The 12,460-nt window shown below is 41.4% G+C and overlaps 1 protein-coding gene across 1 annotated transcript in view; it reads left to right on the forward strand.

The window, feature by feature from the left end:
* Nucleotides 1-97: 97 nt before the first annotated feature.
* LOC109463006 overlaps nt 98-12,460 on the forward strand; it is a gene marked incomplete at its 3' end in the record, with an annotated part of 19,057 nt that continues 6,694 nt past the window's right edge. Inside the window, exons 1-15 of the mRNA XM_019759653.1 lie at nt 98-274; nt 878-972; nt 1,142-1,182; nt 1,725-1,790; nt 2,310-2,481; nt 2,923-3,009; nt 3,276-3,414; nt 3,628-3,781; nt 3,957-4,074; nt 4,727-4,828; nt 5,055-5,168; nt 5,424-5,514; nt 5,727-5,752; nt 6,077-6,205; nt 6,641-8,333. Coding sequence (XP_019615212.1) covers nt 199-274; nt 878-972; nt 1,142-1,182; nt 1,725-1,790; nt 2,310-2,481; nt 2,923-3,009; nt 3,276-3,414; nt 3,628-3,781; nt 3,957-4,074; nt 4,727-4,828; nt 5,055-5,168; nt 5,424-5,514; nt 5,727-5,752; nt 6,077-6,205; nt 6,641-8,333 — 3,103 coding nt within the window. The remainder of the gene's footprint in view (nt 275-877; nt 973-1,141; nt 1,183-1,724; nt 1,791-2,309; nt 2,482-2,922; nt 3,010-3,275; nt 3,415-3,627; nt 3,782-3,956; nt 4,075-4,726; nt 4,829-5,054; nt 5,169-5,423; nt 5,515-5,726; nt 5,753-6,076; nt 6,206-6,640; nt 8,334-12,460) is intronic.

Here is a 12,460-nt window from a genome sequence, read left to right on the forward strand (position 1 = left end):
TTCACCACATATAGAAAGAAAGAATACTTGTGGTACATTTCGTAATTTTCCTCCAAGAGAGTTGAGCGAATCTCGTGTTTGCGAATGATGGGCTAACTTTATCTGTCAGGCATGTGGGCCAAGTTGTGAAGGCGGGAAGGAGGAAAGTTTGAGGAAGACGAGAGAAGTGGGGAGACCTGCGTTCCCTGGCGCCTAAAAATGATGGAGGTGGTGAAGAAATGCGACATTTGTCAAGAGCAACAGCACGCTCTCCAGTGTAAGGACTGTGGGAAAGGTCAGGCATGGTTTTCTCGAGCTAAGCGTTAGATTTGTGAGGAGTTTGGCTGCTCGCGATGCCCACGGTCTCGTGGCAGATGTCGGTGAAACTCCTTGCTGCCATCTTGATAATTTTGCAGACTTGACATCTGGCCATGTATTGTAATCCGGCTGGGATTTGTTGAAGCCAGTCGAATGCCAGGTTTCTCCTTTTCGTTCCTAGGTGTGAAATGGTTGATTGTTGTTGCTATCTGTGATAAGAAGGATAGAAGTCCACAGCCGTCCCCGTTTGCCGAGGTATCAGGCATGTGGGAACAAGCACCTAAAGAGGCCAGTTATGTTTCCATCTCTGTTTGCGGAGAGAATGACTAGAAAACTGTGAATTATGGATTTCTGTCCTGTTGTTTTTGTGAACAGCCTTCCTCCCCAGGGACTGTAAAGAACTCCTGTCAAACCTTGAGCCCTCTGAATGAATGCATGGCCTTTTTCATAGACATGAAAACAGCTGTTTTGCATCAGAAGAAAAAGCAAAAGAAAAGAAAGCAAAATCTTTCCTTTCACATATACACATTGTTGATAGAATTGTTGCATGATTGGCTAATGGGTTGTCATTGTTTTGCAGATGACTCTGACATTATACTGCTATGTGAGAGCTGTCACCATGCCATCCACAGGGGAAGATTCTCTTCACACAAGGTTGATAATGCACCTGGACAGGTAGGTAACGTTACATGTGTGAGCTGGGTATAGAAGAGGGTCTGCATGGGGATCTTGGTTGAAATTTTATATTCAAACAGAAATAACAGTAAATAAAAAAAAATATTAATTGCTGGTTCCTAGAAGTGGTCATTGTCAGTCACAACCCAATGTTTTCAATTCTACTCAGGAAATTCGTGACTTCAGTTCCAGCCTAGACAGCTTCAAGAGGTACTTGTGAGACCTTTCTACTGCTTTTAAACGTCCAAATTATAATTATTATAATCTTTCTATAGCTCAAGTATCAGGGCTCAAGATGCTTCTGTTTTCTGCAACATGTTATAAGTATAACTACTGAATACTAGCACTAGCCCCGACAACAGTCTGGCACCAAGCTGCAAAAAAATCAGTCTACCTGTGAGCAAACTGTTTCATAGAGCATACCATCTAAAACCTGCAGTTTGCAGAAACAGTCCAGAAATTGAAGAAAAACATTACAATTTGCAATTGTGTAGACTTTTAAGTCTACACAATTGCAAATTTAAAAAGCATACAGGCTTATTATGCACTCACAATGAGGTTTATAAGAGATAGCTCCTTGGCTCCAGGGCTATGTGCCAACATGTCCCCAAGGAAATTTTACCATAGACACTATAGGGGCTGGGATGTGTTCTGGCCTGACAACAGTCTGGTATCAAGGCTAATTTTTTTTTAATCATTGAAGTTTTCTATGGGAAAAATGGCTTGTTCAGCTGTGTTTCTGGATCTTCCAGTAAGTCAAGTGAGCTGAGGAGAAGACTTGAAGAAGTTTGCAACTCAAGGAGGGACCTTCTTAAGTAGTGAGTAAAAGAACTTAGCTTGCAACTTGTGGTTGGATTTTATACTGTATCATCTAGACTAATCTAAGGTTAAGTTAATTCTGAGTTATTGTAAGGTTTTGTTTTTGTATTTATAAAAGGCATTAGAATTAAGCTGATTTTAAACCATTTCAAATTTTTGTTATTTTGTTAGGTCTCCATAAATATTCCGTATTGTTCCTCAGCATTATGTACTGTGATGCAACAACACAGTTGTTACAACACCTGACTGACCTGAGTAGCTAAAAAAACAACTATGAAATTACCATAAGTGTGATCCTAAACACCTGGGCTCTAAACTGTTGAATATGTTGACTATCCTGCAAAAAAAATTAAGATACTATCAGTGTTCGTACTTGACTTTATACCACAACATAAAATAAGTTGTGTATATATTGTATTCAAGTCATCATTGCAAAGCCTATCTGAGATGTCTACTATCATGAATCATACATATGTACATGTCCATTGAAAGGGGCACCTGCATTTGACTATTTTAAGTACCCAGATACACGAGTCCCACATCAAGGAGGTGGCCACCAAGTTGCAGCAGAAGATCAAGTCCCAGGCAGAACAGCTGCTGTCCCAGGTGCAGCAGGTGTCAGCAGAGAAGAACGAGCAGCTATCAGAGTGTGAGGAGATGTGCAGGGACGTGATGACGCAACATCAGGCTGTGAGTAGTATCGGCTGTCTTCAGACACAGTCACGTCCATTGTACAATTTTTCTAGCACTCTACACAATGACAGAAATGACTATTGACAAATATCCACAACACATCCACAACAGTCCCTGGAATCAATGTCCTCAGTTGTTTGCTTGTAAACCTATCATTTATGACAGAGACTAAGAAGGCATTACAGTGGTATCTACACAAAAATGTAGAAGTTTCTCTGCTGAGTAAAACTCTTCAGTATGCTTTACAACAAAAACTAGTGACAGATAAGGGTAATATAAGAGAAAAACTTGGTACCAAAGTTTATCTCTCCAGGGCAGCAACCTACATGTATATCCGGAGCTGTAACCTATACTATAGGCTACACTCTATACTATGGACTACAATCTACAACCCATGGACTCTGATGATGACAAATGTTGTTTTCATCTTATTTACAGCTGTGTGAAGAAGCTGATGGAATTCTTGGAAACCCTGACGACAGCCTTCAGGACAAGACACAGAAAGTAGCAGAGTTCCAGGGGAAGGTGAAACTACAGTTCTTTTAAGTCACTTTCCTCTGAATTTAAAAACTCAGAGGAAAGTGACTGAAGAGGTGCATGTAGTGTAATGTCATGGGTAACTTAAAACTCAGTCAACACCTTTGGAAGTACAGAGGAATATTCAATGAATGATACTGGTTGAAATGTTGTCATTGTGTTGTAACGGAACATGGCACTTGGAAACAATGAATTAATGTTAACCTGACATAATGTCTCTCTGTGTAAAATGTATTTCATTGTCTTGGTTTCAGCTGGAATTGCCCTCACTCAAAGAGTTTGAGACAAAGTTCCCAGACGTGCGTATCCAGCTTGTTTGTGATGTCAGCTCTGTTCTGATTGCCATCAGTGAATGGCAGCTCACAGTCACACCTGCGCCATCAGACAACATAGGTCAGTTCTACTCTGTATGATACTGTGAATACATAAAATTGGAGTTTTCTACCAAAAAGAAAAGAGAAAACTTGCTTACTGGCTTTTAAAATATGGTGTTGAAGTTAAATTTGACTTAAATTATCTAAGGAGATTCTTAGCATCTTTTTATCTCGAAATAATTTGTAACTTCTAATTTGCATAGAAATATTTTTTATCTGTGCATCCAAGCAGAGACGGAAGTGCGAAGCACTCTCCAAGTGACGAGAGGAGGAGAGCTGTCAGTCTGGGTGGAGAGCAGGATGTCTGCCAAGGGTGTTTTCTACGTTAGACAGGACCTCGATGTACCCACCAGAGAGACACTGTCAGCGATGTCTCTTCATATTAGGTGAGGGATCATACTATCATGAAAGTTCATCTGTGTTGGTAGTTATATGTTTAAAGTTATAAAACATCTCATATAAAACATCTCATCTGATCTAAATTTTCCTCAATCTCACACAAATGGCCTGAATATCTTGTGAGTGTGTGATGAAGTACAGTTTGTTTGACTGTGATTGCAGGAGAGCCGGTGTGCTGGGGGCTCTAGGAGAGTGGACAGGTGGTGAGGGTTCACTGTGTGCTGTCAGACATCCGGGGGACATGGGCTGGTACCGGGGACTCGTGGAAGAACTCAGGAAGGTGGGACGGTCTTACTAAACGTAGTAGGACTTCTCTTAGATGAACCCAGTCTTGTTCAATCAGGGTTTAAAATACTTGGTGCATGTGCACCTTAGTGCACCCAAATTTGGAGCTGTGCACTCAATTTTTTTCTGAAGGTGGACCAGTGCACCCAAACTTTTTTGTAGGTTTAAGTATGTCAAGATGTGTAGCAGTATACAGCATACCCTTAACATCTTAATGTCAGAAAAATAATAAAATCATTCTTGTACTACTTTTCCTTAGAAATTAAACATAATTTATTTTTGCTGACATTCTACTTATTTTATATGGTGCACCCAAATAATTTATTGTGCACCTAATTTTTTCAGGTTGGGTGCACCGAAAAATGCATTTGATCCCTGTCAATAGTTTGTTGTCTGGTGCAGAATATATATTTGTTGTGTGGCAAAACTTTTTCTCTGTTGTAGATTTATAAATGTGCTAATGATACTGACTTTATCTTACACTCTATTGGAGAACTTGCTGTTAGATTATTTCTGAAATCATTGTTACTGAAGTTTTATATTTGCTCTTGTATGAAATGTGTCATAGCTAATCAGCTTCTAAAATAGCATTGTGAGTGCCTCAGTTTTCCATATACGAACAATATCATATGTCTACCTTATCCTAGGACAAAGCGGCTGTACGCCTACTTGACTATGGTACTGTGGAGACTGTCCCTTTAACCAACCTGGCAGAGCTGCCAGCAAACCTGCCAACACTACCATTTCAGGTTAGAGCTCTGCCTGTGCCTATTGTACTGTATGTGAATGAAAGCAAGAAAATTCTGATAGTTCAGGGGTCTTTCAGAAGATAAAGAGGCAAGACACCAGTTGGACAATAAGACTCCTGATGACAGTTTTTTTCATTTGTCTTAAACTTTGTTATAAACAGAATCAATGTAGCCCATATGTGGAAAAATTACTGTGTTATCAGTGAGCTTACTTTTACCGTGCCAGGCTGTAGCATGCACATTCTTCAAGGACGAGACAGAAGAGATTCCCAGAGAGGCCAGATGGCTGTTCTCAGACCTGGCAGCACACAAGAAGGTCACATGTACTTTTGAAAGAGAGGTATCCACCATTTGCATCAACACTCAATGTTACCTGATGTTTGATTTCAAATTGTGCAGTAGTAATTTTTAGTGATTAATTTTGCTCTCTTACAGTCTGACAGAAAAGTACAAAAACATTTCAGGACATAGTTTTATTGTACCACCAGTATATACAGACACCTTATAGATGCAAAATGTAGATAGAGTTTTTATTTTATAGTTTACTTGATTGTGTTAGATAATATTTAGCTGGGGCAATGACATCCTCTTGCAGATGAAGTCAGACACTCCGGTTCCCTTGTGGAAGGTGGACCTACAGGATGTTGATGGGAGTGTGAACATAGCTGAGAGAGTCATCACAGCAGGTAGGCAAATATACTTGTCATGTCTTATCTTACAGGTACTTTAAATGTGGGTCTGACATGGAAGCTAGCTGTTAATAACACACGTCTATCAACTTTAGCCTGAAGCATATTAAGATCCATAGATTCAAGTGAAAAGGCACATGTATTTGTGCATAGTTGTAAATATTTTGCTGGACAAACTTGGATTTCATTTTCTCCTTTTTCCCCAACAGTGAAAGACAAGGAAGCAAAGTCAGAGGTAAGGCAATTTTGAAATTCCAACAGATACATGTAGTACACACTATTTTTTTGTATAGATGTAGATGTCAGCACATACCAGCTTTTAACCTTTCATTTACATGCACATTGTACATACACCTGTATATGCCACCTAGGGCTGTGTACCTAATACCTAACAGTTAACAGTTAGGACATGATAGATTATAGATGATTGACCAAAATTGCTTAGGTACAGGTTTTTGTTTGGTACATAGCTCTACAAACCAATTTGTAGCCTTACCTATACATCATGTGTACATCATGCCGCCACACATGATACACTTCCTGGGTCTTACACTTGTAGACAGTGTCATGTCGGGACATCAGACTGAAGGAGAATGCAGAAGACGGAGGAGCACTGACTGTCATCCGCACCAACGCAGCAGCCAAGGACCCTTCACCAGAACCCTGCAGGAGTGACAGCCCACAGATGGTACATATGAAATATATTACATTTTGTATAACAAAGTCTTCTGATACTATAATATCCATGTTTTATACCAACAGAATTTGATCTGACTCGTGTTTAAGAAAATATTCATAGACTGGAAAGACATCACAAAATATGTGTGCAAGGGGAACGTTTGTAGACATAATTTAAAACTGTTTTAAAATTTGTCAGATTCAGGGTTATGTTAGGGTGTGTGTGTTTGTGTAAGATCATTTTAGACATACATATGCAGCTGTGTAGCATATTACAGGAGTAAATACGTTGAATTCAGGTTTATGTTAGGGTGTTTGTGTGTGTTTGTGTGTGTGTGTGTGTGAGTGTGTGTGTGTGTGTGTTTGAGAGATCAATAAAAACCTTCAGTTGAGACCCTACCAAATACATGTACTATAATTGATATTAAATATTTTCTCTTTCAAGACTACCTTGGATGTTGATAGTGATGTATTGACTGGATGTGCTGATGAGGAAGATATATCCGTCCCTACAACTATGCCACCACAAGCAGCAATGGAGACTACTTCAGACTTCACATCAGAGGGGTACAACAGCCTCACAGAGCAGACCTGTGTGCAGGACACTTTCGAGGCAGGAACAGTCAGTGACAAAGAGGTCAGGACATGTCCTGAGGGGAATGATGAAATGGTACCGTCAGTACCTGTACCCCCACTGGAAGAGGAGATACATGTATCACAGGGAGCAGACACAGTTGAGTCCTGGGTTCCCAACAAGCCAGCATCAGGCACAGGTGTGTTCACAGGGACTGTGCCAAGGATCTTGGCGAGGGGAGAGCCTTATTTCCCTCCTCAACCCACATCAGAGAGTGGGAAGGGCACAGCGTTAGAGTCTGTACCAGATACGGGATCAAGCAGTCAAGGGAAGGGTGCGGACGCAAGACCTGCCATTCCAGATGCTTCCAGGCAGTACCATCACACCTCAAGGGATGGCAGCGGATTGGATAGCTTTAGTGACATGTCCACAACCGAAAGGAGTCAACGCATGAATCCACTCCATCCTTGGGAGAGAACATGGCATGGCCGTCAAGGGGATGCACATATGCAACAAGAGTTCCGCCCGATCCCTGGTCCCCAGCCCCCACGCTCCATGTACCCACCCCCGGGAATACCTGCCCCTCCACACAGGCACTCAGCCATGAACCGTCCGCAGCACCACTTCACTCCAGTAGGGGGCATGCCAACACCCGGAGACCCGACTCAATCCTGGCAAGGCAACATCTATTCATATTTAGAAGGGATTGTATCATCGTGTGATGAACAACTTCAGCCATACCCAGGAATGGATGAACACAATGGCACTGTGATTCCACAGACTACACTCGCTGCACCCATGTCTGGGTTCCAGGATTTTGGTTATAATAAAAGCAGGGAGGGTTTTATTCCAATAGATGAATCTATCATGTCAAAACTGACCTCCTACCATGGCCCTCAAAAGACTTCTGATGCCTGGTCAAGTGTTTCCAATGGAAACAGTCCCCCTGACAAGTTCAGCACCAAGGACAGGCCCATGGCACTCGCTTCTGCAGCTAATGTTGAAGTTATACTGAGCAGTGCTGACAGTGCCATGGAGTTAGCAATGCCAGTTGACAAGGAGTCCTGTTCGGTGACAACGGATAAACTGTACTCAGATGGTACTGGTGATGTAAAACAGGAAACTGATCTGCCAGCTTCTGTATCTTCCGTTGAGAGTAAACAGGAGGAAGCTGATCAGACAAGTCATTCTGGTTGTATCTTGACAAAAGAGGAAACGTGTCCAACAGAAAGCACAGTTCCTCCATCATCAGATGCTGTACCGACAACATCATTGTCTGCAGTGGATGTCGGCTGTATCAAGGAAAGACCTGGGAGCAGCCAAGCTATTGGAGGTAACTCTCTAAGAGAGGAGACCACAGAAGTTCAGCCTGAAGAGTTTTCTGCATTTGGTAACTCCATTTTGGAAACAGGTAACCAGCCTGGAATTGCATTAGCGGACAATCAACACACAGAAGGGCTGTCCCCGTCAGCTATGTTGTCAGATGCAGCGAACATGTCGGCGATACCTGACTGTACTTCAGCAGCAGCCATGTCCATGTCGTATGGAAGTCCAGCCACAGAAGTTATTCCAGAAGTTATCGCAGCTTCTTCAACGCAAGAAATAGACCCACAACCTCAGCCATCCTTACCAAATGGAAGTTTGCAGCATGGACATCAGAACATCCCAGAACAAGCTGCTGCTTTGGTGTCATCAACAGAGGATGTTGTAATTGAAGGAGAGGTCCTATCTGACGAGTTTTCCCCAGCCTCGGATGGATATGACTCCCCTCTTCCAGTCAACCCAGTACTGGCCGAAGGAAATTCAGACAAGTCCTGGGTTTCAGTGAGTGAATCACTTGGTCATGCTAAAGACAACGTAGGAAAACTCTTACCCAGAGCTGAAGCTAATGAGTGCAGTCTTTCCGTGGACTGTGGCAGCACTGATGTCACAGACACAAAACTTCAGCCTACTGGTGTGATGACAGAAACAACCTCAGTAGATCATACATATGCAGCTGTGCAGCATATTGCAGATACTGCAGACAAGACAGCAGAAACGTCATCAGAAGGGAGTGCTGCCAAACTTCAGGACTGTTCCACAGCTACATGCAGTGGTGGAAACTCAGGAGAGGAAACAAACCCCGGCTTGTGCAAATCATCAGGAGCCAACTGTGCCAGTGACATCCCCAGTGCCATAGATGAACAGAAAGAGAACTCAGGAAGGTTAGCTATAGTTTTGCCTGAGATGCAAGTGACTGAAGATGGTGCAGGGATAGGAACTTCCAGTCATCCTAGTCAGCACAAGGACAGTCCACTTGACAGGTCCTCATGTATGGGGACATCGGGATGTTCCGAACCCACTGCTGACCTGGTGGTGGAAGATACAGACAAACCAGCAGTAGTACCAAATGAGTCTCTGAAGGAAGGCTTTGTGACAGGTAAACTTACAAAACCTTTCTGCACACCTTTCGTCACCAAGTTTCCCACTAAAACATGTATCATTATGGGTGAATTGATCTAGATTCTGGCATATTTCATTTAGTTTGATCCATTCAGGTAGTGTGGAAAAAGGGCTGTTTTGTTTCAATGGCACGAATGGGAATTTTACAAGTTAAAAGGACATTGTTCCTGCTTTGAAATAAAGAATTGTCTGCTTGAAAGTAAAAAAAAAGAGGGTCAGAAATAAGAAATCAGGATGAAAGTCAGGGCTTGTATGCAGAGTGGATGGACTGAAAATAGTAAATATTGACATGTATTTTATTACATATTGAATTGTTTCAGGTGTAAATATGAAGGCATGTGTGGCCCATCCTATGGAGTCAGATGGTTCGTTCTGGATACAGAACAGCCCTGCAGAAGACAAGAACTATAAACTCATGATGGATGAAATTAGGTGAGCAGAGGCACAGGAACATGTACATTCTGTGTGCAATGTTGTAGATTCCCCATTCAGGAGTAGACTTTACTAAGCAGTTGTGATTGTTTCATGTAGAATTGCATATGCATGTAGTAAACTATGCTGTCTTGAATTCTGTTTGATGTTTTATTAGAAATCCATTAGATTAGACTTGAAAATCCAACCTACTCGTCTTGGACTTAAAAAAAAACAAAAGTGTACATATAACGTGTTACCTGTACAATGTATATGATAACAAAAGCACACAACACTTACACGTACATTTGTAAGACTTCAGCTTGCATAAAACTACATAGTAACAAGCACTTTTGTGATATTTCAGAGAATTGTGTATTTTTGTAAAAAGTACACTACATGTACTGGTATGCTGGATTGGCTCCTGTGATATTTTAGAGAATTGTGTATACCTGATATAGTAAAAAGTGAGCTATGCTGGTTTGACTACTGTGATATTTCAGAGCTGAAGCCCCCCTCATGGAGGCAGTGATGGAAGAAGCCAGCTGCAGCCTGGGGCTGCCGGTGTGTGCCGTGTCTGCCCAGGAGAACATGTGGTACAGGGGGAGGATTGAGAAGAAATTCAGCAAAACAGTAAGTTATCTTACTGCACTTCTTCATTATGTTTACCTTTTTTAAGTTTGCAGAAGAAAAACATATTTTTGGCTATGTTTCTTCTTCCTCTTCTTCTTCTTCCTCTTCTACTTCTCCAAACAAACTAAGTAAATGAGCTGGACCAGCAGCCTTCTCAAAACAAGCCGGCTACCGGCGAAAATCGCCGCCTACTCAAATTTTTGCGCCGGCTACTTTCGTGTAAATTTTCAGAAAAACACTGTAGTCTCCGTTACATTTTCGCAACTCCACTCACCTGCGTTCTGATTGGATAATCGATGTGGCCAGCAGCGCGGGAACATTTTTCTTCATCGGTGCAGAAGAGAGACACATTTACGCTGCTTTCTACGTTTTTTCTACGACTACTAAGCAACATCCTATTAAAGAAATGCATAATTAAAAGAATTTTCGGTAAGATATATATTTCTCTACGCCGATTTTTGGTCTTTTTCTCGTAATATTCTTGTTCAAGGAACCCGGAAGTCAGTGTACCGGGACGCGGGGTGAATTTCCATAGGGCATTTATGGACCGTCAAAACAGAAACAAAACTTCCAAAAAGTGAACCTGTGACATTTTTTTCAGATCCCAATGATTACGTTTTCAATCAAATTGACATTTAAATATGCTTTCTTTATTTTTCTGCATTTTGTAGCCGGGCGCAAGGACCGCGCGTAATACGATCGGAGTGGCAAACAATACAGCCTTTTTCCGGAATTATTTGTGCACGAACAGTAAATTTTGGAGCCATAAGATTGCCATAAAAGCTGCTCAGAATGTACCAAAAACGATGTTTAGGGGTCTAATTTTTATGATTTCCGCTGCGCGGCTCGCTTCGAGCCACTTCGTGGCTCGCCTGCTACTTTTTCTTATCAGCCACCTACTCCAAATTTTTTTGAGAAGGCTGACCAGATGTCTGTCACCATGGTAACTGGTGCTGTAGCAGACACCCTGTGGTGTTGGGTTACATTATGTAGTAGGACAGAGTTGGAGGGGCTGGTCATCATTATCCAATTTCTTTGCAAATGTTACCTTTCTAGTGGCACACAATGTATCTGTTTTTTCTCACTAATGTTCATCACTATTTCATGCCCTCTATTTGACATCCATTCAGGAAAACGCGCTGTAAAATTTCAAACTTTGTTGTTTGTTGTCTATCACCCAGGCCCTAGTGCGATTTGTAGATCTAGGCAAAGCTGAAGAGATTGCTTATGTAGACATCAAGCCTCTGCCTGCCAAGTACCAACACATGGACTTCCAGGTAACAGTGAATACCATCAGGGTTCAGTTTAAAGATTAATAAGAAAGAAGCCAATATTTGTTTTAGCCACATCAGATATTTATTCAGTTAAGAGTCTCTTTTGAGCCTTGAAAGTTAAGAGGCAAATTTGATGAGGAAGATGTACCAGCAATGTTGTTACACATTGACTTGTTTTCCTTTACAATAAACGTTTGACTGTTACAATTTTCGAGCAAATGTCGAACAAAATACTTGGTAGAAGAAAGTAGATAGCTCATAATTGTGAAGAGGAAAATTGGTTGTTACATGTGGCTGTCTATTTTCCAGGTACAGAGGAGTTGGCTTGCAGGAGTGAACACCGTTCTGAGTGAGAAACAGGTGGAACTGTTCAACAAACTCACAGCCAATAAGAGAACACTCTGGACACAGGTGGTAAGTCATACATTGTGCTGTCTGGCCAGTTTTACATGTATCTGCTCCTGTCTTGTGTCTACATAAGTAGTAAAGATTGGTGGGAACACTTACAGTATACATGCTGTTGGTCATTAGGTCTCTAGAAAATTCATATTGGCCCATGCCAGTTTATTGTATATGCTAATAGAGTGCACTATATACCTGAGACCTTTTAGAAATTAACCGCAAAGACTAGATTTTGGTAGATATATCCTCCTGTGTCATAGTCCTAACTGAACTTAAGAAAACAATTTTCTTCGATTATTCAAAGATCGCTTTCTCTGATTTCTAAAAGCCCTGTACATGTAATTTGTCACAAGTTATTATCAGATGTTATTTCCATATTAGCTGCATGTAGTCACTTTTGGTAGTTTATTATGTGTAATTTAGGAGTTTATTAAGAGTACCTTTAGTAGTTTATTAAGTGTACTTTCAGTAGTTTATTAGGAGTGTACTTATCTCTCCCTTACCAGACCTGTGTTCGTCCCATCTGGAG

Source organism: Branchiostoma belcheri, unplaced genomic scaffold, assembly GCF_001625305.1.
Source record: "Branchiostoma belcheri isolate BF01 breed outbred unplaced genomic scaffold, Haploidv18h27 scaffold121, whole genome shotgun sequence".
NCBI classification, from domain to species: domain Eukaryota; kingdom Metazoa; phylum Chordata; class Leptocardii; order Amphioxiformes; family Branchiostomatidae; genus Branchiostoma; species Branchiostoma belcheri.